Raw genomic sequence first — 25,331 nt, forward strand, 5'->3', positions numbered from 1 at the left:
CTCTTTGAAGTTGAATCAGGGAGCGAACCTCCCGCCGCAGCGGAAAGCATGTGGCCTTGGCGTGTGGTACCCAGAGGGCGACACTTACAGGTTCTAAATCTCCAAGCAAGCCACATCGTGTTTTCCGCGTGAAGAATTAAAATAGTGTTTATAAGGTCCCACGAGAGTTTATAGATTTTTTTTTAATAAGTAAGACATTAATAATAGTGCAAACTCAATAGCAAAAAAATAATCCGTTTAGTAGGCAATAACTGTGTATTCGAAGATTGGTGAAATCTCTGAGAGTAAAAATGCCCGTTTTACAGAGAGTTGTGTGAGTACTTGTTGGTTATGTATTGCCATTCATTTCATATTGTTATGAGAGATATTCGGAGTATATAATTTTTTAATTGATCTTTAGAAAACCAACGACACACAAAGGAAAAAAAGCCCTCATCAAGAGAGAGCCAAAGTTAATTGAAGACCCCAAAGATGCGTTATTCATCAAAGGCAGTACAGCCTCAAAATATGCCCATGATGCCATGAAGGATCTTGTAAATATACCCCTATTAAAGAATCTATCGTATAATTGTAATTAATAGCTTCAATTAGTAATGGATCTTCATTCTTTTATTTTCAGTACAATCTAAAGAAGCCACTTGGTGCATGCCTACAACAAAAGAATCAGATCCTTCCCTTCGAGGATGTCACACCAATTGAAAAATTCTGCAAGAAGAGTAATGCACCGTTATTTATGTTCGTTTCAAATAATAAAAAACGACCCCACAATCTGGTTATGGGGAGGACCTTTGAGCATACGTTATTGGACATGGTGGAATTCGGAATTGATAATTATAAACCCTTGAAGGACTACAAAGTCGAGAAAATCGCAGCAGCATTGAAGCCTCTGCTAGTGTTCAATGGCGAGTTGTTCGAGAATAATCACGAGTTCACGAGAATTAAAAATCTACTGGTGGATATGTTCCAGAGAGAGCCTGTGGATAATATTAGACTTCAGGGATTAGAACATGTACTCAGTTTCACAGCGGTGGATAACAAAATTAGTTTGAGGAGTTACAAGTACGTAATTTATGCTCTTATACGTGGAAAATAATTAATTTTTAACTTTTCAATTTTTAATCGATAATTGATTAAAAAGAGGTAAAAATAATTCCGAAATATTGGGTCTCCAACCGTGAATTGTAAATAACATCAATATTTTATTCATTATGTACAGAGTGCAACTGAAAAAATCAGGCACGAGGATTCCCAGGGTGGAGCTTACAGAAATTGGTCCCCGAATGGACTTGACGATCAGGAGAACCAAATTCGCCTCGGATGACCTCTTCAAACAAGCCTGTAAGAAGCCTAAGGCCCTCAAGATCAAAAAGAAGAAGAATATTGCTGTGGACAATCTCGGCTCAACCCTTGGAAGGATTCACTTGGGAACGCAAAACATCAACAGCCTCCAAACACGAAAGATGAAGGGTTTGAAAAAGACTCTCGCAGAAAGAAAAGAAGAACGAAAGCGAAAAGCCTCTCTTGCTGAAGGCGAATCCCCCAAGAAAATAAAAGCCTCTGAAAACGCTGACATAAATACTGAGGACTAATTTTTATACTGTAAATATCGATAAAATTTTTAAATAATAAAACATTTATTAATTAAATTTAAATTCTCAATCACTCTTTTACAAACGTCCATGTGGCAGTATCCTTATAGTCCTGCAACAAAAATTACAAAATTGGTTCTAATTGTGATCGATTTGACGTGGATTGGTTTGAGTTAAAAAAAAGTATGTCATTGAATTATTTATCATTTCGTTGATAATTCTAATTTTCTAATGAATTACCTTGACTTTGATACCAGAATTCGCCAAATTATTCCGCACATCATCACAAGCACCCAGTAGCTCCTTATCCTTGACATTCATTGCTAAAGCTCTATTCCTAACAATTGTCCTGAACTTGACGAGATCATCAACAACTCTACGAAACTTTCCATCACTCCCCCCAGCCTGCAAACTCTCTTCACCCATGCAAATCCCCAGATCTTTCAGTACCCTCTCCACGTAAATTCCAGCAGTAGCAATGCACGGAGCCTCTCTGACTTCAGTGCACTCACTCCCTTGAATTCGGTTATTCAATCCCTTGTTCACTACCCCGACGAGTTCATTGAGTTCATCCATAACCTGGGGAGTCCCAAAATCATTCTTCAAAGCCTCCAGAATATTTTTTTCAACTTGTCTCAGTTTTCCATAAATTGTCGATGTGTCTACCGTCGCAGCGGGGAATCTTCCAGCCACGTAATTTCTACAATCACTTTGAAAATACTGGAACTTCTTCAGAAAAGTCACTGCCTTACTCATCGTCTCCTGAGAAAACTCGATTGTCGATCGATAGTGAGTGCAGAGACACAATAATCTGAATTGATCAGCTGTAAACTTTTCCAACAACTCTTTAATCGTAATTGTGTTCTGGAGACTTTTCGACATCTTGGTGTCCTCTAGGTGAAGGAGGCCTGAGTGCAGCCAGTAATTCACCCACTGCCCTGTCTCGTGGTGACAGCAAGACTGGGCCTCCTCATTTTCGTGATGAGGAAACATCAAGTCCAGTCCTCCACTGTGAATGTCTATGTTGTTTCCCAGGGTGATGGATGCCATTGCACTGCACTCTATGTGCCATCCCGGTCTGCCTGGACCCCAGGGGCTGTCCCAGAAGGGTTCGTTGGGCTTGGCAGATTTCCAGAGGGCAAAATCCCAGGGCGAGAACTTCGAGGGAGAGGTCATATTCTCGTCAGGCCTTCGAAGCTTCCCATAAGCTGGATAATTTGATGTGTTGAAATAAATGGAGTTGTCCGTGGATTTATAGGCGAAACCCTTGGACATGAGAATGGAGATGAAATTTATTATCTCGGGAATATAATCGGTTACTCGACAGTGAAGATAAGGAGGTAGAACATTGAGTTGGTGCATTTCGGAGAGAAATTCTTGTTCGTAATGATTCGAAAGGTGACGCCAGGAGGTGAATTTTGAGGACCCCTGGGAGCGCTGAATAATTTTATCGTCTATGTCCGTTATGCCCATCACGGGCAAGACGGAAATCGAAAAGAAGTTCGAGAGGATACGTCGGATTATGTCGAATCGAATGTAGGAACTGAAATCGGAAAATTCGAGTTCATGTATTTTACATATGTAGAAATGGTTCTGGAATTTTTTGTCACTAATGCCAGCTGCAAACACTTGGTGAAATTTTTTCATAAAAAATCAATGGACTTTTGTTATTGAAAACAAATATTCAACGATTTTTCAAAGTAATATGAACAGGTAACTGAAGTTGGTTAATTTTTCGGAAATCGTTTCTTCTAGTTACAGCAGCGATTGGTTACGATTGCAAGCAAATGATTTGATTTATCCTAAAGATTCCTTTATGGTGATTACCAAGCATGTCCAATATGTGCAGAATCATAAACAGTAGGGCCGCAGGTGTACCAGGTAGCAGTGTTATGATTTTTGAGAATGAGAGGCACTTTTTTCTTCATAATTGGATTATAAATAGAAATGCCTGTTTCATAACCGACAGGTTGAGTCCACGCCGGCTTCAACGGTTGTTTTATTTCTTGATGATCTTGATGAAATAGCCTACGCCAATTCCTCATCGGTCGTGAGGTTAATTTCATATTTAATCAGTGGCAATCAACGGAACTTGATCAAATTATTTAGACAAAAGTTCGCGGTGTTCACTCCCGCGGTCCCTTCCACAGTATTTATTCGGTTTTTCTTATTTTTTAAATTCAATTCTCTCGCACCAGCATTGTTGACGCGATAACCTATGTCATTGTAGTATTTTCTAAACACAGACCGGTGAGATACATTGGGTCCAAACCTTCGTAACATTGTGGCGCTGCAATAATGTTGTGGACGTGCATGAAGAGGAACTCATCGAGGAAAATTAATTAATTTTGCCACTAACAATAGTTGTTTTGCAGATATTTATTGTTCCAACATTTTGACATAAGACAGGTAATTCATAATGAATATTTACATTAATGAGATCCTTTTCATTGTACCAATTGTGGAAGATGTTATGGAACTAACCTCAAAAGTAGAAAATATTGATATAAATTATTCAAGGAAACTGTGGGTTTTAATTTTAGTAGAACACTCAGCACGATGAAGATCACTCAGGCCTTATTCAGACAGCATCTGGGGAGGATGATAAAATTCAACTGGTTCATGGCCACCAAGAAGAAACCAATTGAAACTCTAACAGAATTTCATCTTGGTAAACTAGGAATTCCTATCGTAGATCCGATAGACATTGTGAACCCCATTAGGAAAACCATAGAGTAAGTAACTTTGGAAAATAATATTTATTTATTTATATTTATTGTCATATATAACCTACTTGGTCTTTACATGGTCGCGGAAGTAATAATCTAATATTTTTTAACAATAAATTTTTCTCCTAAAAGCGCATTATAAGAAAACATTTCTCATAATATTCCTTGTCAGTTTAAAAAAGACTTATTCCCACTTTTGTCTGTTATCCACCATGAAGATTAATGCAGAATAAACATAGATTGGGAATTTATTTGTTTCGAATTTATTATTCAGTGTATCGCCATACTTCGAGCATACCCTGGTTCCACGACCAATACCACGGGACGTGAATCATCCGGATTATAAAATAAAACCATGTCTGAAAGTGATGGGACACGATTTATTGGTCCAGGGCACTCAGCAAGCTCAGGTGCTCACAAAATCTCTGCTTATGGGTGACTCACTACCAGAGAGAGTCGAAAGTTTAATAGAGAATCCAAGTAATGAGGTCAATGAAGCTGTTCAAAGGTAAACTGGGAAGTTGAAGCTACCTTACTCCATCTCATGAACAATGATTTGATGAACTATGTTAAAATTTATAATTTCAATTGAATTTCTAGAATTGTTCGTACATCGAACATTTACGACGCACATCAAGAGAAGCTTCCTAAAAGAAGAAATCCTGAAAAGCCTACTTGGAATTACCGAAGAGATTACGGTCTAACGGACGTTAGAAAATCGTAAGGTCTTAACTATATTTGTCGGCGAATTATCGCGAGTACAGTTAGATTGTATTGCAAAATTAATTCTCCTTTCAGACGAAATTTAATTGAGAAAATGCTTCAGCTTTGTGAGTCCCTGTGTGGATTCAACGTAGCACAGCAAAGGCAGATCGTTCACAATGGATTAGTGCAAGTGCCCTTAGGTAAAGTACAACTTCATTTACTCCGTTAGACGAGTCGTTAGTGACGAACAATGTTTGTTACTATGCCCATGGAGCGTTGCCATATACACAAATTGATCACGACATATAGATGAATAAGTCAATTAATAATAAATAAAGCCAATTAATTAAATCGTTCAATTCAAATTTTATTCTGTTGTAACAATATTTTATTCAATTTCTCTTCTAGCCAAGGATGGACAGCTGGTGAAATTCTCAATGCCGATAGATTTACTCCTGACATCGATGATCCCTTTGGCACCGATGGGTACGGACGCTGACGCAGCGGATAAAGCTCTTCCGGAGCTTTATCCTCTTCTATCAACGGCTGGTTTGCAGGCCCATCATTTCTACGATTTGAAAACGCTGTATCGTGAGTAATAAAACCGTTTTTTGGGATATGGACCCCATAATCACCACTTCAGAAAACAGCATGTTTGCTATAAGATAAATGCAATAATTGAATAACTTCACGAATCCTGTATTTTGTCTTCCATTCAGCAATAGCCCAAGGATCGCCTTGGTCGACTCCTCACACAATTTTCATCTACCACGACTGCCTGAAAGTGAAAAACTTGACTGAGCTACCAGTGGAGGTGGATCAACTATTTGCAAGATCTCTGGTTGAATCATTTACAACGACCGCGACTTATGCGAGACAAAAATACGGTGACTCCGTGGGAGATCTACCGGAGCCCTTAACGGTTCAATGTGTCCACGCAGACGGCCAGAACTTCCACTTTTCCGTGTTTCAATTGAACACTCTCAATCTCGAGGAAAAAGAGGGAAAAATGAATTACTGGTGGTCTTCACCACAGATACGTCTCTTCGAAAAAGCTATGTATGAGGATGCACGACCAGTGTTTGAGGGATACAATCCCGAGGTATTTAAACGAATATTGGCTTTCTACAAGAATGTTTAAATAAAGATTTTAAAAGTTGTTCATATGCTTTATTGCAATTTTCCTCTGGACTGAGGAGCGTTAATAACTTTACTCGATAAATTTCTTCTAATAATTTTGCTGCCTCAACGGACATCCGGGCTAGTGAATATTAACTTCAAACTTTTATTAATGGAATTCGGAGATTAGCCGTTCGTAATGGAATACTGTGCGCTTATCTTCAGTGAGTCCCTCAATGTTTTTACTTTTCAAAAGTGATAATTCTTAAGAGCGTTGAAATATGAGATGGACTTGTTGTAAGTTGAGCAAGATACAATGAAGGTATTCATAACATCGAGGAAATGAATTAAACCGCCGCTCGATTAAAGCAGCTTCGGATTACGTTGTATAATTCAGTCACTGATCCTATCGTCTTTGATTCGAAAGAAACGCCCCGACAAAGGAATAGTTATCACCTATTAACGTCAACATCTTGGGATTGACGCAGTGCAATCTGCGGATTTTTTTTAATTTTAAAAATCTGACTCCAATCTCAAAATTAGTTGAGGTTCTTGATCGTATTATTACTCCACTGATATTAAGAATAACAAGAACCCCTTGAGTCTCTATAAAGGAACCTCAGAGGAGTTTCGACACAATTCAAGGAATAAAATGTGGGAATGAAGGATTTTATAAAATAACCAATTCAGGAAATTTGAATTTAATTTTTATTTCATTTATTCATGTTGGTTTATACAAATCGTATTTCAAGTAAAAAACACTATTTTAAAGGAATGATGATGTAAGACTGCCCAAAATACATTCCATGATTTTTACTGGTTCTTTGAAACACGATCTAGAGCCCTCAAATAGTCGAATTATTTTTTTCCTTGGTAATTTGCATTGTTAGGGTTTAATTGGTTGGCGTGATTATTCAAATCCGCGCTTCCTCAAGCCCCATGAAAACCAGCCTGGTGGCCCGGTCCTGATGGAACATGGTCCGGGTTGCACTGGTTCGTCCTATTGCTATTATTGGCTCGTCCAGACATCTGAAATCACAAGGAAATACATTAAGTATAATTAAATTAATTTTAATAGAAAGATATTGTTAAATGGCGGAAAACTATTCACAATCGCTTCACAGAACTGATATTTTCATCTTTCCGTTTCATGATGTATTTAATAAAGTAAAATAATCAATTGCAATTTTTTCAAAACCGAGGAATGTCAGACAAACAAGTCCACCGCGCCCTTTTGCGTCGAAATATTCTTGTAAAAGACACATAAACTATTAGCAGTCAGACCGTAGAATTAATCATTATACAATAAAATGATAGAAACAATTAACAAATGGGAAATTAAAGAAAAATGTGTATTTTAGTGCAATGAAAATCACTTACGTTTAATTCGTCCGAAGATGAAGAACAATTTAACTGGTAGTTAAAATCGGTGGTGAGGGATACAAAGTATACTTTACTGTGCGAAGTTCTCAAGGAGAATATGCCACGGAGTAGCCCGGGTCCTTCTTTATACCCTCGCTGGAGCAGTGAGTTCGGGGAATCACTGTGGGTTTCCCGGAGACTGCTCGCGATTAATTGTATCTAGTAACTTTTCATGCACTCCAGGCAAAATGATAAATCGCTCACGAAAGCCTTGCAATTGACGAATTTTAGATTGAATTAGATGAAGCATAATTTCATTTTGTAATTAGTCCCTGCATCACAAGAAATTGAATAGATTAACAATGTTAAATCGATTAATATTGATACTTGTAAGTACCACCAAGTCCCGTATGGAGGAGTCCGTTTCCGGTTCTAAAGGCGCAATTGCATTGAATAATTATAGTGATATTTATGTAATGAAAAGACCCCCTCCGTAGTTGGACAGAAAATGCAATGGTAGGGGTCCAACGGATGTGACGTTAAAAAATGTACGCGACTACCGTTGCCGCGTATTTGTGAAGAGGATTGAGGAATTAAATATAAAATGCGATATGGATAAAACAAATAAAAATCAAGTTTAAATTGGAATGAAAGGTTTATTACAATTAATCTGATAGGCATTTGAAGCACAAGTCCGTGAAAAAATATTTTAAGGCCAAGTCCAGGAACAAAGTTGAAGAAGTGATTCTCTGATTTTGAAACACCCCTTGTTTTATCGCTGAAAAAAAAATAAATTTCGTTATGGTGTTGACGGATTAATTGTCCTTAATGGAATAGCAGTTTCTACATACAGAGCATCTTCTCCAGAAGCAACGGCGAGAACAACACTGGCTGCTGTGTGCGCACTGTAATCATAGCACTCGGATATTAGAAATTGTGACGAATATGGTATTCTTGAGAGCATTATTTTTTAACTAAAAAAAACTCTAGGGCTCATGTGACTGAAAATCGTATAGAAAAAAATGCATAGAATATTCTAATGGATCCTAGATGACCTGGTTTCAGAGGCGTCATAAATGTTTAATATTTCAAATACTCACTGCAACCCCATTTCCTCTACAACGTTGTCCGGCAACAGCCGCTGCCAGCATTGCGATGACCATGAAAATGGAGAGGAACTTCATGATGTAGAAGAATCGGTTCGATGGATTACTCAACGAATGATGACTGATGGAGACAATTTTTCTTTATATGGAGACAGATTCCCCTGCCCTTCTCAATTTTTATTGTGTTACTAATGGCTCTTTTTGATGAAAATGTTTGTTCATATGCAATTACAAAGATAAGCCTGCCGATTTATCCTGTTATTGGCATTATTACTGTTGTGATAAACTAAAAAAATAAGCATGAAGACGTAACGCACGTAGGACATATTGATATATTTGCAAACATTGTTATAATCGAGTCATGAATATTATTGTGTTTGGGATAATAAGGACATCGGCTACTTAAAACAGATCTAGAGAATCTCTAGTCCTACATATAAAAAAGAAAGTATTTTGTAAAAACATCACCGGTCCCTTCAATTAAATAATTTCTGAGTTCGTAACAATTATTTTCTAAATTTTACTGAAAAGGAAAGTACTTTAAGAAATTTAACGTTTTGTAAAATTTCTCAGAATCTGAATCGAAAATCAATGTATTTTCTGTTTCGATTTATTTGAATTTATGATTTGGTGTTATGTGGTCATTTCACAAAGCTGAAAAATTAATCTGTATAATCACAGTCTCAATGAATCGTAGTGGACTAGTAAATAGTCGACGATCATTACCGTCTACTCTCGTCGCATTTAGAAATTTCCCAAATTATTGAATGCAGGAATTATTTACTTTTTAGAAAAAAATTTCAAGTAAATAGTTGCAGCGAGTATTGCCACTTCCAGAATTATTATCAGAATGAGAGATATTTTATTAGTGAGTACTCCTCTGGTGATGAGTCTCATAACCTTCCGGGAGCTGTTGAGTTCCTGATCGGTGTCCGAGAGTCTCCTCTTGGCACGAATCAATGTTTCCCTTTGTTCCCCTAACTCATTGATCACTTCCCTGCCAATTTGTTCAGTCTCAGCTGCCACCACCTGTGACCGAGCTACGGATTGAGCAGCTCTGTCCAATGAAGCTCGACCGTCCAAGAGAGTCTGACGCTGCTCTGCTTCCCAATTAATTCCGTAATTCATTATATTTCTTTTGGTTTTTGGTTCTCGGATTTTTCCTCGCTTGTTGATTTTTGTACATAAAATTGATAATCGCTTAATCTTCTGGGTGAATGCTCTTCTCCCTCTTCAGTTGTGTTTCCATTTTCGGCTTAACTATTTTGCGTTATCTGAAAGAGATGACAAAAAAATAACAACAACCGAAAAATCATTTTTCTAGGCAAAATCCATCGACTGGTACTCCACAGACTGAATTACTCATTCCTCAGATTAAAAAAAGAGATAAGACTTGGGTGATTATCATTGTTTATTGGCTCTAGAAGTAAAAAAACCATAAGGAGGTTACCTCAACTTTAATGACAAGATCCAAACAATGAAGTATTGGAGACAATGTCGAAAACTCAAAAATTGTAATTCAACTAGATATTACTCGCTCCAGAGACCATAGACTTGACAACAAAATACTCGATTGAATGTTTAGGAGCACTTGTAACCACTTTTGACGGTCAGCTGTTTTCAATGCCCTTCTGTCTACCCTAGACGCATGCGCAATGAACTAAAAACCTTCAGCGCATAAAAATGCTAAATAATTGAAACACTCCACCGGCGTTCTCAATCATTTCGTTTTCCTTATCGCAACAACAGAGGAAAATAATTATACCCCAGTTATCAAGTTAGCAAGTATAAATGCAAATATTCCACGTATTCTCGCCGAATATTCAGTAACTGTAGGAATAAATAAAAAGAGTTGAGGTTATGAATTATTTCCAACTGATTGGGATGCTCTAAGAGAGGTCGTTGGTCCGTCCAGAGCTCTAGAGATTGTGCAAGATAAATCCAAAATAGGAAAAGTCGACAGGAATATGTGGGTGTACAGCTTCATCTGAACACGCGGGGAAGTCGTACAAGAGAACTGGGATAAAAGTAACACATATGCATTTTTAGAACTTTTTTGAGGAATTGTTTTTGCTGTCTACAGCCATGTGAGTAATATAATTCTTTTAAATAATCTAATCTGCACGCCTACACAGCTCTAGTATAGCATGTAATTTACACATTTTTGGATTACACGATAATTGTAGATATATTTTCAATACTTAAAAAAAATGCCTCCTCAAATTTTGTATTCCACATCCAACAGTTGACTTTATTTACCACTGACTTAAATATATAGCTAGTTATACAGAAAACTAAATAATGAAATGACATTCAGTGAATAATTTTTGTCGAGTTTCCAGGTTCATCAGGTGCATCATAATTTTATTAGTCACCTCTCGGTCTTTTGGGGAGGATTATTACGAACTTTTGGGGCTCGAAAGAAATGCTGATCAGAAGGCCATTCGACAGGCTTTCAAAAAAATTGCTGTTACCCATCATCCTGATAAAAATAGTGTACGTACCATAGATATAATCATAGATATTGCAAAATTATCAAAACTTTCTAATAACTTTCCCGCTCAAAGTTTCCCGTATGTTTTTAAATCGAGAGAAAATTAATTTTATTTCTTTTACTCAATCCCCCTTTTTATTATCTCGTTCTTAATGTCCGTTCGCGTTAACAGGACGATCCAGAGGCCCACATAAAATTCGTAAAATACACAACAGCCTACGAAGTCCTGAAAGACTCAGACCTGCGTAAAAAATACGATCTCTATGGAGAGGAAGGTCTGAATGGCCAAAGCACCCACCAGAACTACCACTCCTGGTCGTATTATCAGGACAATTTCGGAATTTATGACGACGATCCACAAGTCGTCACCCTAAATAAGAACAATTACCATGAGAACTTCATCCACTCTGAAAAGATCTGGATGATAAACTTCTATTCCCCGATGTGCAGTCACTGCAGGACCCTCGCTCCCACCTGGAGAAAAATAGCAAAGGACTTTGAGGGAGTGATAAGAGTGGGGGCAGTCAACTGCGAAGACGATTGGTTCCTCTGTCATCAACTGGGCATCCAGTCTTACCCAACCCTCCTCTTTTACCCCAGGAATAGTCAGTCCGGCATTAGATTCACCTCGAGGAAGACCTACGATGAAATATCAGATTTCATCATGTCCAGGCTTGATGTGAATTTGGAAAAATTATCTCAATGGAGTTTTAGTCGCTTGATGCAGGATTCCAGGTCTAGGGACAAACCCTGGTTAATTTTTACGTGTGGAAAACACCGAGAGTGCTTTAAGGATGAGGATCAAATGAAAATTTCCGCAATTTTTGAGAATATTCTGACGGTTGGAGTCTTTAACTGTGATAAAAACCACTGCGATGATCTTCTGGAGGCCTCCACATCAGCTGTGTTCCTTCCCGACGGAACTTATGAGTCTAAATCGCCGGTCCTATTCGAGGAACTCGATAATGTTGAATCTTTGGTGCATCAAGTACTCGAGCAGCTGCCAGAACCCAAGGAAATGACTGGTGAGGAGTTTGAGAGGATCAGAGATGGATCCGAGAGCGATTCCGAGGGATGGTTGCTTTGTTTTTATATCGGTCACGCTACCGAGCTTGACCTGCTCTTGAAAGCCCTACCCGGAATAATCCAGGACGTCAACCTGGCCAAGGTGAACTGCGGTCGCTACCCGGCGCTCTGCTCCGCGCTCTCCATAAACCGCTACCCCATGTGGGGTGTCCTGAAGCCCTCCGGCGCCTTTGAGTTAAGCCACGGGAAAGGTAAAATAAATGACATAGCGAAATTCGCCGAGAACAGTATAAAAGCTCAGAACGTGTGGGCCCTCTCAGCCTCAAAAATTTTGGCAATTCTTGAGCGAAGAACCCAGTCTGAAGAAGTGTGGTTCCTTGATTGGTACGCCCCTTGGTGTCCCCCTTGCATGCAGTTTCTCCCAGAGCTTCGAAAAGCATCTCTTCACTTTCAAAAATCAACAATTCATTTTGGCACAGTAGACTGCACAGTCCACTCATCAATCTGTCGTCAATACAACATCAGATCGTATCCAACAGCGATGCTGATCAATGGCTCAATCACCTCTCAATTCACCTTGCAAAAGACAGCGAGAAATATCGTCGAGTTCATAAAGGAATCAATGAACCCAACAGTCCTGAAACTGACCTCGACTGTTTTTTATGAGACCTTGGGAAGAAAGAGGAGCAATACTTTATGGGTTGTGGATTATTTTGCACCCTGGTGTGGCCCTTGCCAACAACTAGCACCTGAGTGGACGTCAGTTGCCAAAATTCTTCATCTTCTGCCAAATGTCAAGGTAGCAAGCGTCGATTGTGAAGCGTACACTGAGCTTTGTCGAGCTCAGGGTGTTCGAAGTTATCCCACCATCAGACTGTATCCCCTAGGAAGTGAGGGACTGAATCAAGTAGCGATGTACAACGGTAACAGAGACGCAACCTCCTTGGTGAGGTGGATCGTACAATTCTTGGGGATCAAAGTCAAGGAGTTGGGTGAACGTGATTTGGAGAGACAAGTGATTAATAACAAGAAGGAAGTTTGGGTGATCGATTATTATGCACCTTGGTGTGGACATTGTCAAGTACTTGAGCCGCACTTCGTTATTGCTGCACAGATGCTCGAGGGGAGGGTTCGGTTTGGTAGGGTGAATTGTGACGAGCATTTGACTACTTGCAGACGAGCTGGGGTTCAGGCCTATCCGACGGTTATTATTTATCAGACTGACAGCCGGAAGTTGCATGCAGGGCAAAAGGTGGAGAGCACGACTGCTGAGGAGATTAAAGACGAGGTAATAAGGCGGATGAAGAATGGTGAAAGACATGATGAGTTGTGAGAGAGGTGTAGTGGTTCATTGAGTGGCAGATATTGAGAGATTGATATTAGTTTTGATGATTCAGTATTTGTAAATATGGAGCTACGATTCGTCCTGTAGAGGATGGAAACCGAGGGTAGAGAGGCACGAGTATTGTAGGGAGTATGCTTGAAAGACACTCAGATAGTGGAAATACTTTACCAACAAATTATGTTTTGGTATTTGCAGGTTTTTAATTTTTTAATGGAATTTCCTGTTTTTTTAAACTAGAACTTCTATTTAATTATTGGTATTTTTAATTTTTTTTGTGCATGAAATAAGTTTAATGGAATTAAAAATAGACTGGGTGAGCCAATAGTTTCCAGACCCAGTGAACCACCAGACTAATCCAAATTATTGGCTGACTTGATAAGACGTTCAATCTTTGATTGTCAAAGAAAATTAAGGCTTCCATTTGAATGGGAATCATTTTAAAAGTAAAAATAGTAATGTCGTGAAGATAAAAATAGTGCAAGTGTAGGAAGATGAAAACACAGAATCTGAAAAACTGCTGAAAGACGAAGATATTGAACTAGAAATATTCACTTAGTATTTTTATATGGTTTTTATCCACGTGTACATAATCAAATATCCACATTGTTTAGCAAAAAGATTACGAAAATGTCAGTTGCTGTTTCTCCGCTACATTTTGAAATATTTATACAAATTTGAAAAATATCCTTCATTAAATACTCCGTTGACGCATTTAAAACGAGAAAATTTCTCCCCATAGGGGAATTTACAAACATTGTTAATGTAGACTGTTAGGGAAACAGAATGTTATCATTTTCACGTGATATCATCAAATAAATGGATCAATTGAACCTCATCACTTTTTTTTATTTAATAGGTACTTTCTGTTCTATTTCTGAACACAGTGGGAATGATGATGAGTAAATCATAAAATAAATAGAAACGTATTTTGTGCAGCTGTGTGTACATTCAACATCATGGTACTTACAGTCATGAGTTATTTTGTTCGATGAACACTCCTTCGATTCTTCTATTTATCATTGATGAAAGGCTATTACAAACGTCATTGGAAAAAAAATTCAATAGCAAAGTAAGGCTGGCAGATTAATTTTTAAGTATCTCTGCAGCTTAAATGCTTCGGAGAGTGGCAGAAGACAAGATTGGAGGAAAAAAAAATTATTGAGTTTTTAAAATGTTTTTAATGGTCTTCTCCCAAAATTTTGAATCATAATTTTGTAGTCAAAAACTTTGTTGTGCAGAAAGCTAGTTGATAGAGCTCAAAAAATATCGAACGAACGTTAAATGCAGTGTACAAAGTCGATTTCTTAAAGCTTTACCTATATACATCATTTTTTCAATTTCTTACAGAACATATTGATTCAGCAAAATAATTCTCTTACAAATCAATAGTTTTTGTAAATTTTCTTAAAGTCTTAATAAAAATATAATTTGTTTTGTTCTCTTATTTCTTCGTTTTTCGATATAGCTTGCTTCAATAAATTATTATGCAACAGTGATGTAGAAACATTTCTGTTGTGAAATGGCCTTATTTTTAGATAAATATCTAAAAATCTAGATGCAATGGAATTCATTTTTCTCTACAAAAAAATGTTATTAGAAAAATTCCGCCATTTCCTGTAATTTTTTAGATATTCAGTAGAAAACAAGGTGAGATAAGTTGACTTACCTCGTTGGTGGATTACCATGACAATCATGAGTGTTTTCTCGAATACAAAGAGCATAAAAATTGATCAGTGCTAAAAGAACCCTTTCAAATTTCATATCAAAAATTAAATTCCCATTGCCTGTCACAAATTTTAGTCTTAATTTATCTCAGCCAGGGCGAATAATTTTTCATTTCATCATGCATACATTCCTCGTTTCGATGGTGGAACTAAATGTTCTGGGAGCTCTGTGGGTAGGTCGTAGCCATCGAGTTTCACGTTTATCAGATGCATTGCCAGAGAGAATTCATCTGCATCGAGGAAACCGTCTTTGTCGTAATCCGCAAGTTTCCATATTTTCCCAAGCACACTGTTAGGTAGCTTGGACTTTACCATTTCCAATTTAGCGGCTGAAATGATCATTAAAATTGAATTGATATTCCAGTCAACCAAACATTTAAAAAAATGTTTATTCCCAGAGAAGTCGTACCTGCTCCAGTAATTTTTCCATCGGTTGGTCCCAGACTGTCAAACAGACTATCATATTTGTAACGCTCCTTGTTGACAATCCATTCCGGTTCACCCGCACCAGCATCAATTCCCTCACCTCTTTTATACCCAAAGGGACTGATCTGATCCTCAACTCCTTCAAAAGCACCCCCTGAAGTAAGTCACAATAATAATTATTCAAAACATTGCGACATTGTAAATGGTCGGAATTTCGCGTTGGTGAAGTGGATTTCCATATTCTCGAGATGAAGAATAAAATCATAATTACCTCTGATCATCGGTTCCACCGTGCTGCTAACTTCCTCGTGTGGGATCATCGCCATCAGTTTAGCGATATCCTCAGCAAGCATTTTATCAACTACTTCTAACAGTCTTGGTTTTAGGGGATTGAACTTGGTGAAATCATGATGGGCCAGACTCTCCTGCATTTTCTTTAAATCTGGAAAATCTCCCGGAGAGATCTGATGCTCCCTCTGGAGCTGATCATAAATTTGCCCCAAATTCTTAATCAGCTCCTTCTTCTTCGCATCCTTTCCAAAAACGCTGGGCATGTCCTTCCGGAGGGCGCTAATGATGTAGGCGTGGACCTTGGCAAGTCTCGCCCGTTTGATCAAGTCATTGAGTTTCCTGAGAGTGGCATTTTTCGGCAGTGACTGCATGTCTTTGAAAAGATCCTGCTCCTCGGCCTCGAAGAGTCTTCTGTTGACATCGTACCTCAGTGGTTGGTCCCAGAATGACCCGATGTAAACCCTAGCCACTTCGGGGGTCTGGAGGACCTTCCCCAAGGACCACATGAGAGCTCCGTAGACTCTCATCAGTTGTTGATGGTCAATCATATCAGCTTTATTCAAAACAATGCGGATTTTGTCGTCGTGCCCCCTGAGGGCTTCGATGGAGCGTCTGAATTCGTCAGAAATGTCCAGTTTGTGGGCATCGAACAGCAGAATTATCCTGTCAACTCTTTCGGCGAACCATTCGAGGACTCCAGTGAAGTCGTAACCCCTGTCCACTCTCTGTTTTTCTCCAGAGAGAATTCCAGGAGTATCCACAATTGATATGCCTTTTAGAACTGGTGATGCAACCATTGAGCATTGCAGTCGGTTCAGGAAAGCATTTCCGAACTTTGCTAACGGACGGAATTGCTTGCTGGGATCCACCACGAGGGCATTCCCTGGGATTACGCCTTCTTTTTGATCGTACATAACTGCTATGAAACGGTCCGTAGTCGGTTCCGGTCCAATTCTAATCCCTGGGAAGTCTCGCTCCAGCAGATATTTTATGAAGGTTGTCTTTCCGGTCGAGTACTGACCCACGAGTAAGATCATGGGTTTAGCATCGAAGTCTGGATCGTCGAGCTGAGGTGAATGGAAGTCATGGAACTGATAGTGCTGTTCTAAGGGCAGCAGTTTGGTCTTGTAAATGTGGTTCAAGCCTTGAGTGACATTGTCAAAGATGTCCTGCTTGTCATTGCCCTCGCGGGTCAGCCAGGAAAACATTTTGACAGATTACGGAGATATTTCACAGCTACTGGAACGATTATTAAGAATCGGTTAATTATTATTTCGATTGATGGAATTTAAAATGGATATGAAAGGGGAAGTTGAAGAAAGCGTGAAATATTGCCCGGAAAAGCCTATGTCCTGACAAAAACAATTAAACAGAATGACCAGAGTTATCAGTTAGTGAAGTCGGTGCTCAAGAAGTGTTTTTGAATAATTGCTGATCGAGATCGACTTTTTATTTTTCCATTAACGCTTGAAACGGAAGTTTTGATCGTTAATTGTAAATAAATGAATACGCATTACGCTGGAAAAAGGTCCACTGCGGTTTAATTGACCTCAATTATTCGTATTCATCTTTGATTGAGGCTACTGGGCTTGGTGGATCAAAAATTGCATTATCTGCCTTACTTTCTTTGAATAAATTCGATATTTTCCTACACAAAGGTGACTTTCTTCTAGCTAGTGGTATGAAATTATTCAGAATATGATTTTTTCACTATGACTGAAGGCCCAGTTGGGTGACGCTAATTCTTTCAGCCATTGCCAGTAACCAACTGACGTGAAACTGCTAAAAAAAGTGATTAGCTCATAAAGAAGGAGACTTACATAACGAAAAACAATTAAAAAATGGAGAATTTTTTTTTCTCGATAACAGTGCAGATACGACAATCGTTATTGGGAAAAATCATCCAATCTAAATTTCAAGTCATCGCGTAAAAGGGAGCGACGCATGGTTATACAGGTTTCACTGTTGTTATTTATTTTATTTGTAGATGTGTGAAGGTCGTAAAAGGAATCAATAGTATCGACTTGCACGTATAGATTTGTGCAATTTTTTATAGTGTAGAAATGAAGGTGAATGGCAGTAAAAACAGCAATCATCTGATGATAAAGTTGCAAATCTCAAAGGTGAGTTTTTTTCAGTGGGAAAAATTCATCTGAATTTGTGAGAATTTTTCACTGACAAGCGAAATCCTCCGTTGAACAAATCATTTATTCATTGATTATCACAGCATGAAAAGAGAGCGGCTATTAAATTATATATTTTAGTGAAGACACTCCCGCCGTAAGTGTTCAATAAAATTATATGGTAAAAGGAGATTGGTCATCGTGATTTCAGAACAGACGAATGTTCTGATTGATATCTTTGAATCTGGATATAATCGAAGGACTCTCGGGGGGAAAAATCGAAGAATTCAGGGCAACTTTTCGAGATATTATGTTTTTGCATTAATTCACAAGTTCCTATCACTCCACCGAATGGAAAATTCAGCCAAAACGTCGTCCACAATCGTGCACTCGATTCAAGGGAGAATTAGTGATAAGAAATTGTCTGGAATATATATTTTCCTTGTCACTTCTCACAATATTGACTTTTCACTCCCTTTTTCAAAATTCCAAGTACCTTGAAGATGAAGAGAAAAACCATTCACCCACCAATTCCAAAAATGTGTGACCTCACTCACCAAATAGCAGAACAAAAGAAGAAAACCACTAATCACCGAATGGTTCTTGAAACTATCAAAAACTTCGTATCACCTCATATCACGAGCCACGTCAACGTGGGAGTTGTCACCCCAAACTAACCTAAACCTTGGATCCCAACTCCAAGGGCTCCAACCCCCCTCCCACTTGCACCGATTAAAATTCCTGAAATTTCCTCAGCAAAAATTAACGATATGCATTCATTATCATATGGAATCCTCCCATCGACTCCCCCAGCCATTAAAATACATCGATCCTCTCGAATATCGGTCCCAATACCTCCACAACACACAAGAATCACACGTACATCACTCTTCATCCCGTTCTCATCATTTTTCATTCACAAAAATACCAAAAACTTGAAAAATTGGGAAAAAAATTGACACTCACTGATTCGAATAAACTAAGTATCTGAGTCACCGTTCATGGAGCATGAACGCCTGCAGATATGGAAGTACAGCAGGCGGATTCCTGGTACTTTCTGTGATAATCGTGACGAACGATACTGGGAACTCTGTTGGTTCACTCACACACAACTCAACCCCCACTCTACACTTACACGGGTAAATGAGAAAATTCCAACTTCAAGCTCTCGTCTTCTCCATAATGATTATATATAATCATAATAAAATTTAAAAGTGAGTATTGATACTCATCGAAAATTGATTCATCTGCCAGAGAAGTCTTATGAGATTTCCTCCCAAACGCACTTGTTCTCGAACAATTGAAACATTCGACTTGTAATTTCAACAATCGACCAAATGATGTATCCAAAAATAAGACTGATCAGGTTATACTGTCATTATTTCAAGAACCATTGCCTCGAGACAGAAAAATCATAAAGTTAGGTTTTTGGAAATTTATTCTTCTTCCAAGGAAGTCTTCTGACATTTTCTTCCCCAATTGATTTTCATCGAGTTTTCAATCGATTTTGGTCGACTTGAAGCTTTTCACACGCACATACAACACTACAGGTTCAACATGTTGAATGGAAGGTGGGGGAAATCGCAGTCACACTCCTATGCTAACATGAACAAGTGAGGAAATCCTGAATTCAAGCTCATCCTTTGCATAATCATTAATCTACTGGAAAATCGCTGGTGATATCTGTTGGACCTTCTTTCCTCTTCAAGATAAGTCATAAAATTTCCTCGTCAATGCAATTGTTCTCGAAATATCCACAAAATAGGATTCTTATGTAGACACTCGAACGAATGATGCAGCCAAAACCAAAACTGTTGTCTTGAGAAGGAATATCTTTGATGGAAAGAACTTGTGAAATCCAATTAGACGACCTTTGAGTGCTGATCCACTTTGCCCTATCACTGATTTCATCGTTCTCCTACGATAATGGGGTTTAATCGGTAGAGAGCCGGCAACAAGCTATGATGTCAATTGTCGAGATAATGTATTTCGAGAAATTAAGAATGTGTAAGTGGCCTTGATTCGTAATTTTGCATTCATAGGGTACCACCGGAAATTTGTAGATTGATATGAACTTGAGAATTGGACAGACTTCCAGGTCAGAGGAAGTAGCTGGGTATTGTCGTTGTACCTGTTGTATTAGATTTGTCCTATTTGTGTAGTCTCGACTGAAATCTCCTATTCAAATATTTTCCCTGCCTCTAAAGGACAGATAGTCCTAAGAATTATGAATGTAATCATAAAAGAATACCTCATTGCATGATGTGCCTATCGGAAGAAAGGAATTAAGGTCAATAGTTATCTCAATTCAATACAGTTTTCAATCGTTCTGGGGATCAAATGCAATTCTTTTTTAGTTGACGGAATTCACACCTGTTTAGAATGAATTGAGATTGTTGAAAAGAATGCTCTTTCACTGGCAACGTGTTGAGTTAATTAGGATAAGTCATGGGGGTCATTGTATCACCAAATTTCCATTCTCGCCCAACGGAAATTACAGACATCTATGACAGCTCAAAATATAAATACGAAGTAGATAACTCGGACTTTGATTCGTGGCATATCGTACGGATCGACAGGCTTTCAAGTGCTCAACCGTGTACAGAATGATTGTCGTTGGTTGGATTGCGTCCATGACCGGAATTATTACTTTTTCAACCCAAATAGTTCATTACGCTCGTCTCAAGGCTCGCAGAATGCGTTTAATTCTCATCTCGGTTGTTTAGATATGAGTATTTATGCATTATTATTATAAAACCTAATCTGGGAAATTCAGAAAATTCCTAATACGACTCTTCGGGGAAAAAAGGTCACGATAGGTCCTGACGAATTCGGGGAATTCCACCGCAAGCGGTTCGATCAGCAGAGAAATAAAATGGTGAACATAATTAACATAATCAGTTTGTAATAAATAAAATTTCAAAAATTTATTGGAATAACAATTATTTATAATGCATACAGCGACGTGAGTTAATAGGTTTACAACCTCGTTTATTAGTTTTTGGTCTGGGAATTCTCGAAGGTAGTTTTGTTTGATTCGGAGTTTGTCTTCTATTATTCAGGGTATTCATATTTGATTGCGAGTAAACTTTGCAAATTTCTTTCACATCTAACATTGTCGTGATACTCTCGTTGTCTCTCGACTGTTCATATTGACGTTGAATCTCTTGGGTAAATGTTGAACTTCGCTGCTTGTACAATTCAAGATAGTCATCATCAGACACCTCGAAAACACTCTGGAACGTTGATCTCAGGTCGTCGGCAAATAACTTTCCTCTACAGGAAGGGTGGCTACTGTTTTTCGAATAACTTTTGCATAATTCTGGAACTCTTCCGTGTCTCCAAAGGGCCGTATCATAATCCGAATCGATTTCTTGGGATATTATGATATCGACGAATCTAAAGATAAGAATGACGATAGACTGGTAGGAAAGAAAATTCCAAATTTAATAAATCGCCTCTGCAAATGGATTTTTAATGTGAAATGATTGGTAAAAATAAATTTAATCTAATGATCATTTCTTCTGTTATAGAAAAGAGAAATTAAATGAAAAGGCATCTGAATTTCTTGATTAATTTACTCATAGCAGAAATATCAATTGATAATTCCTTTAGATGAATGGTTTACTTACTTGGAATTCCCCGATTCTTTCATCGAAAACTCGTGAAGAGAGAAAAATATTTTCAACCGTCGAATCAAATTTTTCCAGGAGTTGAGAATCCACGTACAAAAATTTTTTATCAACGAATTTTCATATTCACTTTGGTAGCAACATGATTTTGAAGCTGATAGGCTCATATTTAAAATATTTCCTTGGAAAATAAATCAGAATTAACCTTGCAAAGTCAGTGAGGACTAAATAATGAGCTATTCTCACTTCAGGCTTCATTAATTTTCATTTGTTCACTTCTTACAGAGGAAAATTTAATAAATTTTTTCCAATGGCACTTCCCATAGATTGAAAAGTTTATTGATTGGCATCTCATGAAAATCTCGTCGATCGTAGTTAATAATCAAGTAAAAACTATACAAATCAGTGAATTCGTCGATAACATTGCAATAATTAACATTTCTATACTTAGTCAGTTCAAATGATTTGGATAAGAAAGTAATAAAACAACTTCATGCATTCCCAACCCTCCGAGCACGTCGCCTCACTACTGCGCAAAATTAGCGATGAAAAAATAATATCAGGTAAATATTTGTCCACATAATTCTACACAATAATTAAACTTTGCACTCAGAATCCCAGTCCGTTGGAAGTACATCCTGCCACGCATGCGACAAATTCAGGAGTTTGCATGGCTCCTTGCATCCAGGGATACTGATAGGGGTTGCTTCGTCTGTGTTTGTATTATTTAAGTACTTCACCTGAAATACAAATTCTCTTGACATCATAATCAGTAGAAGATGAGTCTCAACGACTTTCAATTTGATTTTTTAAGAATATTTTTTAGATGAAGTACATTTAAGCTTCTAATTGATTCACCGTGTTTACATCCTTACCTTGACTTCCAAATCGTGTTCTCCCTCCTCCATATCCTCAGATAATACAAGCTCAAAGATAAGAGCAGCTCCATAATCTGGTTTGAATAACTCCTCTGTAAATCCCATTGCCCGCATTACATTTACGAGTGTAATATCGTGAGCGGAATAGAGATACAGTTTCCTCTCGTGCTGGTCATTTCGCGCTCGCATCATGTTATCCAATATCTCTTTCAGTAGTGGGCCTGTTAGTAATAAAAAAATAATTGAAAAATTATCATGTAAAATCATCATTGGCAGGTTATTACGAGTTCATTCTTATGACCTCCTCGCAATCGTCGCTGTAGGGTGTTACTCGTGAATATTGCTAGACTTCTAGCTGCTATTTCTCGCATTGTATCGTTGTAAAATTGTTTCGTCCACTCCGGTAGTTCAAGTCCACGCTGGGCCTAGTACAAGAATGAAAAATGAGAATAGAAAAAATTCTGCCTCTCGGTGACCAAACTCAAGATTTTTTTTATTTAAAAAGTAGTCGCCATGTTTTACCTCAATTTCAAGAGTATTATACAGGAATTCAACATCGGTTATCGTCTCGATGTGTTGGCCGGTGTGGTACGATAATGCGGCGTAATAAGGTGCCATTGCTGTTCCTGATTTCCTCGATTCATTTACATACGCTTCCTTCAACGCTTCATCTAGTTTAGGGCAAACATGTTTCACCGTTATGAGCTAAAAACCGAAGCAATAAAATAAATTTAGTACAGAAAGGTCAAAGGGATACATAATGCATGCTAGATCTGTTGCGAGTCAATATGCCCATCGATCAAATAAGTTCGTAGAGAATGGGAAGTCGTGAACGCATCCCATATAACATTACACAAGCTGTAATTTCACGTTCCTCACGAACTTCATTGGTCGATTGTGTATCGAATTTACTTTGTCCTGATCTCTTGGGATCGCGGTTACAGGCACAGGTCGCCACGGTAGATCGGGAATGAAGTAATCCTCAGGCTGGGGCCGAAATAAGGCAGCTAGAAGCGCCTGGGCGGACATAATACATCTCTCTGCGTAGCTACTCCGTACTAGAGTTGTTTTTGAGTAATACTTGTTTCCAATCACAAATTCATATTGGTCCCTAAGCCACTTGCCCTGCTGATACAGCTGAAGCATTCCTTCCTGCACCACAAAACGAGATATATAACTGATCAGGAATTCAATTGTAAAGAGACATAAATCTTCGTGAGATGAATGATTAATAAACAATTTTTCCAAATAATTAGTTAGCTACCTTTGTTAGGGCCCCCCAACCATCCGGCCATTTATGATCAATGTGCGGATCCTTTTGATATGTTTCCGTAGGATTCCTAGCTCCATGTCGGAATATCTAAACATTGAAAAGACAAAGATGATAAGACATTCTCTCTTTAACGAGTATCCGTGTTTTGGGTATTTTTTAATGAACAAGGAGATAAGCTACTGAGCTTCAGAAATTCCAAAACAACGAGGTGGCTTTCGTGACTTTTTTTTCATTTGAGTCACTTATAAAAATATTTATTAAGTCATCAGTTATGAGCCAATTTATTTCTAATATTTTTTAAAATGATTATAAGAGGGGGAAGGTCCTCTCAAAGGCGACTTGATAATTCCCGAATTTTTGAAATAGTGTAGACTTTTAATTGGCTTCATTGCAAGGGAGGAAACAAAAGTACTCTATTGTTTGTTCGAAGAGTTGTTTGAATTCAAACTTAAGGTGACTTACTATGGCAATCTGTTGAATAGAATGATGATTCTTCTTCGGCGCGAATGCGGCATATGCTAATAACGTTGATCCTACGATAATACCCAGTAATACAACTGTAAAACACATCCCACGACGTCCAGATCGGCAGTTCTGGACCCAAAAACTCCTCGAAGAATCCATTTTTTTCTTTCACTTAACAAGAGATCGAGAGAATGGCTTAATTCATTTTTACACTCATCTACCTGAAATTAATATCAATTATGAGCTCGTCCCTTTCCATCGCACAATTTTTATTCGTTTATTTAAATAAATCTCAACCAATCAAATCAATTCCCGCGCGGCGCATTTGAAGCAATGACAGTACAGTCCGTTCAAAAAGTTGTGCATACTCACTTGCCCCACGTGATTATCCAACTGAACTTCTTCGATTTATTAATTGATGGATTGGGAGTCAGAGAAGCTGACCAAAGCGGAATTATTGTTCAGTTTTATCTGGGTTTTCGAATCTCTTGTTTTTGATTTCATGTAATGACCAGTTCTGGTCTTCTAGTCATAAAAAACAATAGTCTGAAGACTCGACTAGTTTTGACAGTAATAATGAGCAGTCTTGTAATTACCCAGAGGAACTGAATGTAGTATAATAGTTAACTTTTATCAGAGGTAAATATTGGGTTTTTAGCAATGTTTTGTTATAATTACCGACAAACATATGCAGATGATTCGTCACAGCCGTTGTCAACTGGTCATTAGAGAGTTCTTCGGTCCTACTAACGGCGCCACGCAGGTGTAGACAGTTTTTAAGACATCAGACAAGGATAACAGACGTCGACTATGGTTGGGAGGTGTTGTCAACCTTTGATGTCGCCGACATCAAAACAGGAGACAAGTACCTCCGGAAGCCGTGCGTGGTGCTGTACACCGTTTTCCGCACATACGCGTTTCGTCCCCGCCACTCAGCAATTCTGGGGTCGAGCGTTCAAATCTCGGCGAAGGCGCTCATTTTTTTTTTGCTCCAGGAGGCCCAGGAGCCGATAAAAATGCGGGGAAGGTGAAAGTGACCGCCGG

At 38.3% G+C, this 25,331-nt stretch overlaps 7 protein-coding genes across 14 annotated transcripts; 3 read left to right on the forward strand and 4 right to left on the reverse strand.

Moving 5' to 3' along the window:
* Positions 1–101: 101 nt before the first annotated feature.
* LOC135164986 (ribosome production factor 2 homolog) lies at positions 102–1,640 on the forward strand. The gene is made up of 4 exons (XM_064125829.1): positions 102–313; positions 401–533; positions 620–1,059; positions 1,217–1,640. The coding sequence occupies exons 1-4, from the start codon at positions 291–293 to the stop codon at positions 1,587–1,589; spliced, it is 969 nt and encodes a 322-aa protein (XP_063981899.1). The 5' UTR covers positions 102–290; the 3' UTR covers positions 1,590–1,640.
* LOC135164976 (probable cysteine--tRNA ligase, mitochondrial) lies at positions 1,616–3,655 on the reverse strand. The gene is made up of 3 exons (XM_064125816.1): positions 3,417–3,655; positions 1,830–3,132; positions 1,616–1,701 (listed from the first exon to the last, which is right to left on the reverse strand). The coding sequence occupies exons 1-3, from the start codon at positions 3,653–3,655 to the stop codon at positions 1,660–1,662; spliced, it is 1,584 nt and encodes a 527-aa protein (XP_063981886.1). The 3' UTR covers positions 1,616–1,659.
* A 201-nt stretch (positions 3,656–3,856) lies between these two features.
* Mrpl37 (mitochondrial ribosomal protein L37) lies at positions 3,857–6,185 on the forward strand. Of its 2 annotated transcripts, none has more exons than XM_064125821.1 (7): positions 3,857–3,998; positions 4,133–4,324; positions 4,593–4,826; positions 4,919–5,038; positions 5,117–5,223; positions 5,432–5,614; positions 5,743–6,185. In XM_064125821.1, exons 2-7 carry the CDS (start codon positions 4,149–4,151, stop codon positions 6,162–6,164), a joined length of 1,242 nt encoding a protein of 413 aa, XP_063981891.1. In that variant the 5' UTR covers positions 3,857–3,998; positions 4,133–4,148; the 3' UTR covers positions 6,165–6,185. The 2 variants fall into 2 exon arrangements, with proteins under 2 accessions (XP_063981891.1, XP_063981892.1); XM_064125822.1 differs by having other exon boundaries at positions 4,136–4,324.
* Positions 6,186–6,836: 651 nt separating this feature from the next.
* Vti1b (Vesicle transport through interaction with t-SNAREs 1b) lies at positions 6,837–10,237 on the reverse strand. Of its 2 annotated transcripts, none has more exons than XR_010299409.1 (5): positions 8,605–9,383; positions 8,356–8,409; positions 7,902–8,282; positions 7,523–7,836; positions 6,837–7,171 (listed from the first exon to the last, which is right to left on the reverse strand). XR_010299409.1 is itself a non-coding variant. In XM_064125835.1 (5 exons), exon 2 carries the CDS (start codon positions 9,736–9,738, stop codon positions 9,391–9,393), a length of 348 nt encoding a protein of 115 aa, XP_063981905.1. In that variant the 5' UTR covers positions 9,739–9,884; positions 10,061–10,237; the 3' UTR covers positions 6,837–7,171; positions 7,523–8,282; positions 8,356–8,409; positions 8,605–9,390. The 2 variants fall into 2 exon arrangements, 1 of the variants encoding a protein (XP_063981905.1); XM_064125835.1 differs by adding an exon at positions 10,061–10,237 and having other exon boundaries at positions 7,523–8,282; positions 8,605–9,884.
* A 57-nt stretch (positions 10,238–10,294) lies between these two features.
* Positions 10,295–14,310, forward strand: LOC135164972 (dnaJ homolog subfamily C member 10-like). The gene is made up of 3 exons (XM_064125802.1): positions 10,295–10,697; positions 10,953–11,106; positions 11,277–14,310. Coding segments are annotated over exons 1-3 (2,343 nt in total). The 5' UTR covers positions 10,295–10,695; the 3' UTR covers positions 13,464–14,310.
* Positions 14,301–19,314, reverse strand: LOC135164975 (EH domain-containing protein 3). 6 transcript variants are annotated; one of them, XM_064125810.1, is made up of 4 exons: positions 19,006–19,314; positions 15,897–17,152; positions 15,609–15,779; positions 14,301–15,528 (listed from the first exon to the last, which is right to left on the reverse strand). In XM_064125810.1, the coding sequence occupies exons 2-4, from the start codon at positions 17,122–17,124 to the stop codon at positions 15,317–15,319; spliced, it is 1,611 nt and encodes a 536-aa protein (XP_063981880.1). In that variant the 5' UTR covers positions 17,125–17,152; positions 19,006–19,314; the 3' UTR covers positions 14,301–15,316. The 6 variants fall into 6 exon arrangements, with proteins under 6 accessions (XP_063981880.1, XP_063981879.1, XP_063981883.1 ...); XM_064125809.1 differs by having other exon boundaries at positions 15,897–17,155; positions 19,006–19,310; XM_064125813.1 differs by lacking the exon at positions 19,006–19,314 and adding an exon at positions 18,597–18,827.
* Positions 19,315–21,988: 2,674 nt separating this feature from the next.
* On the reverse strand, positions 21,989–25,123 carry LOC135164981 (lysosomal acid phosphatase-like). The gene is made up of 8 exons (XM_064125823.1): positions 24,966–25,123; positions 24,285–24,508; positions 23,814–23,909; positions 23,462–23,701; positions 23,072–23,254; positions 22,851–22,974; positions 22,547–22,770; positions 21,989–22,411 (listed from the first exon to the last, which is right to left on the reverse strand). The coding sequence occupies exons 2-8, from the start codon at positions 24,444–24,446 to the stop codon at positions 22,268–22,270; spliced, it is 1,173 nt and encodes a 390-aa protein (XP_063981893.1). The 5' UTR covers positions 24,447–24,508; positions 24,966–25,123; the 3' UTR covers positions 21,989–22,267.
* Positions 25,124–25,331: the final 208 nt, after the last annotated feature.

The sequence above is a fragment of the Diachasmimorpha longicaudata genome, chromosome 8, assembly GCF_034640455.1.
Source record: "Diachasmimorpha longicaudata isolate KC_UGA_2023 chromosome 8, iyDiaLong2, whole genome shotgun sequence".
Classification (NCBI taxonomy): domain Eukaryota; kingdom Metazoa; phylum Arthropoda; class Insecta; order Hymenoptera; family Braconidae; genus Diachasmimorpha; species Diachasmimorpha longicaudata.

What these genes read in the sequence shown, in the direction of transcription:
- Vti1b (XM_064125835.1), bottom strand. Translation starts at nt 9,738, where the DNA reads ATGAATTACGGAATTAATTGGGAAGCAGAGCAGCGTCAGACTCTCTTG.
- LOC135164972 (XM_064125802.1), top strand. An exon ending in ATCATCCTGATAAAAATAGT is followed by an intron (nt 11,107 to 11,276) that starts GTACGTACCATA and finishes TCGCGTTAACAG; the next exon opens with GACGATCCAGAGGCCCACAT.
- LOC135164976 (XM_064125816.1), bottom strand. Translation starts at nt 3,655, where the DNA reads ATGAAATTAACCTCACGACCGATGAGGAATTGGCGTAGGCTATTTCAT. An exon ending in GCACATATTGGACATGCTTG is followed by an intron (nt 3,133 to 3,416) that starts GTAATCACCATA and finishes TTCCGATTTCAG; the next exon opens with TTCCTACATTCGATTCGACA. An exon ending in ATTCTGGTATCAAAGTCAAG is followed by an intron (nt 1,702 to 1,829) that starts GTAATTCATTAG and finishes TTTTTGTTGCAG; the next exon opens with GACTATAAGGATACTGCCAC.
- Mrpl37 (XM_064125821.1), top strand. Translation starts at nt 4,149, where the DNA reads ATGAAGATCACTCAGGCCTTATTCAGACAGCATCTGGGGAGGATGATA. An exon ending in GTCAATGAAGCTGTTCAAAG is followed by an intron (nt 4,827 to 4,918) that starts GTAAACTGGGAA and finishes TTGAATTTCTAG; the next exon opens with AATTGTTCGTACATCGAACA. An exon ending in ATTAGTGCAAGTGCCCTTAG is followed by an intron (nt 5,224 to 5,431) that starts GTAAAGTACAAC and finishes TTTCTCTTCTAG; the next exon opens with CCAAGGATGGACAGCTGGTG.
- LOC135164981 (XM_064125823.1), bottom strand. Translation starts at nt 24,446, where the DNA reads ATGGATTCTTCGAGGAGTTTTTGGGTCCAGAACTGCCGATCTGGACGT. An exon ending in TCCCAAGAGATCAGGACAAA is followed by an intron (nt 23,255 to 23,461) that starts GTAAATTCGATA and finishes TTCGGTTTTTAG; the next exon opens with CTCATAACGGTGAAACATGT. An exon ending in AACACGATTTGGAAGTCAAG is followed by an intron (nt 22,412 to 22,546) that starts GTAAGGATGTAA and finishes TTTGTATTTCAG; the next exon opens with GTGAAGTACTTAAATAATAC.
- LOC135164975 (XM_064125810.1), bottom strand. Translation starts at nt 17,124, where the DNA reads ATGTTTTCCTGGCTGACCCGCGAGGGCAATGACAAGCAGGACATCTTT. An exon ending in GGTGGAACCGATGATCAGAG is followed by an intron (nt 15,780 to 15,896) that starts GTAATTATGATT and finishes GACTTACTTCAG; the next exon opens with GGGGTGCTTTTGAAGGAGTT. An exon ending in TGGAAAAATTACTGGAGCAG is followed by an intron (nt 15,529 to 15,608) that starts GTACGACTTCTC and finishes TGATCATTTCAG; the next exon opens with CCGCTAAATTGGAAATGGTA.
- LOC135164986 (XM_064125829.1), top strand. Translation starts at nt 291, where the DNA reads ATGCCCGTTTTACAGAGAGTTGT. An exon ending in CCCGTTTTACAGAGAGTTGT is followed by an intron (nt 314 to 400) that starts GTGAGTACTTGT and finishes ATTGATCTTTAG; the next exon opens with AAAACCAACGACACACAAAG. An exon ending in ATGATGCCATGAAGGATCTT is followed by an intron (nt 534 to 619) that starts GTAAATATACCC and finishes TTTTATTTTCAG; the next exon opens with TACAATCTAAAGAAGCCACT.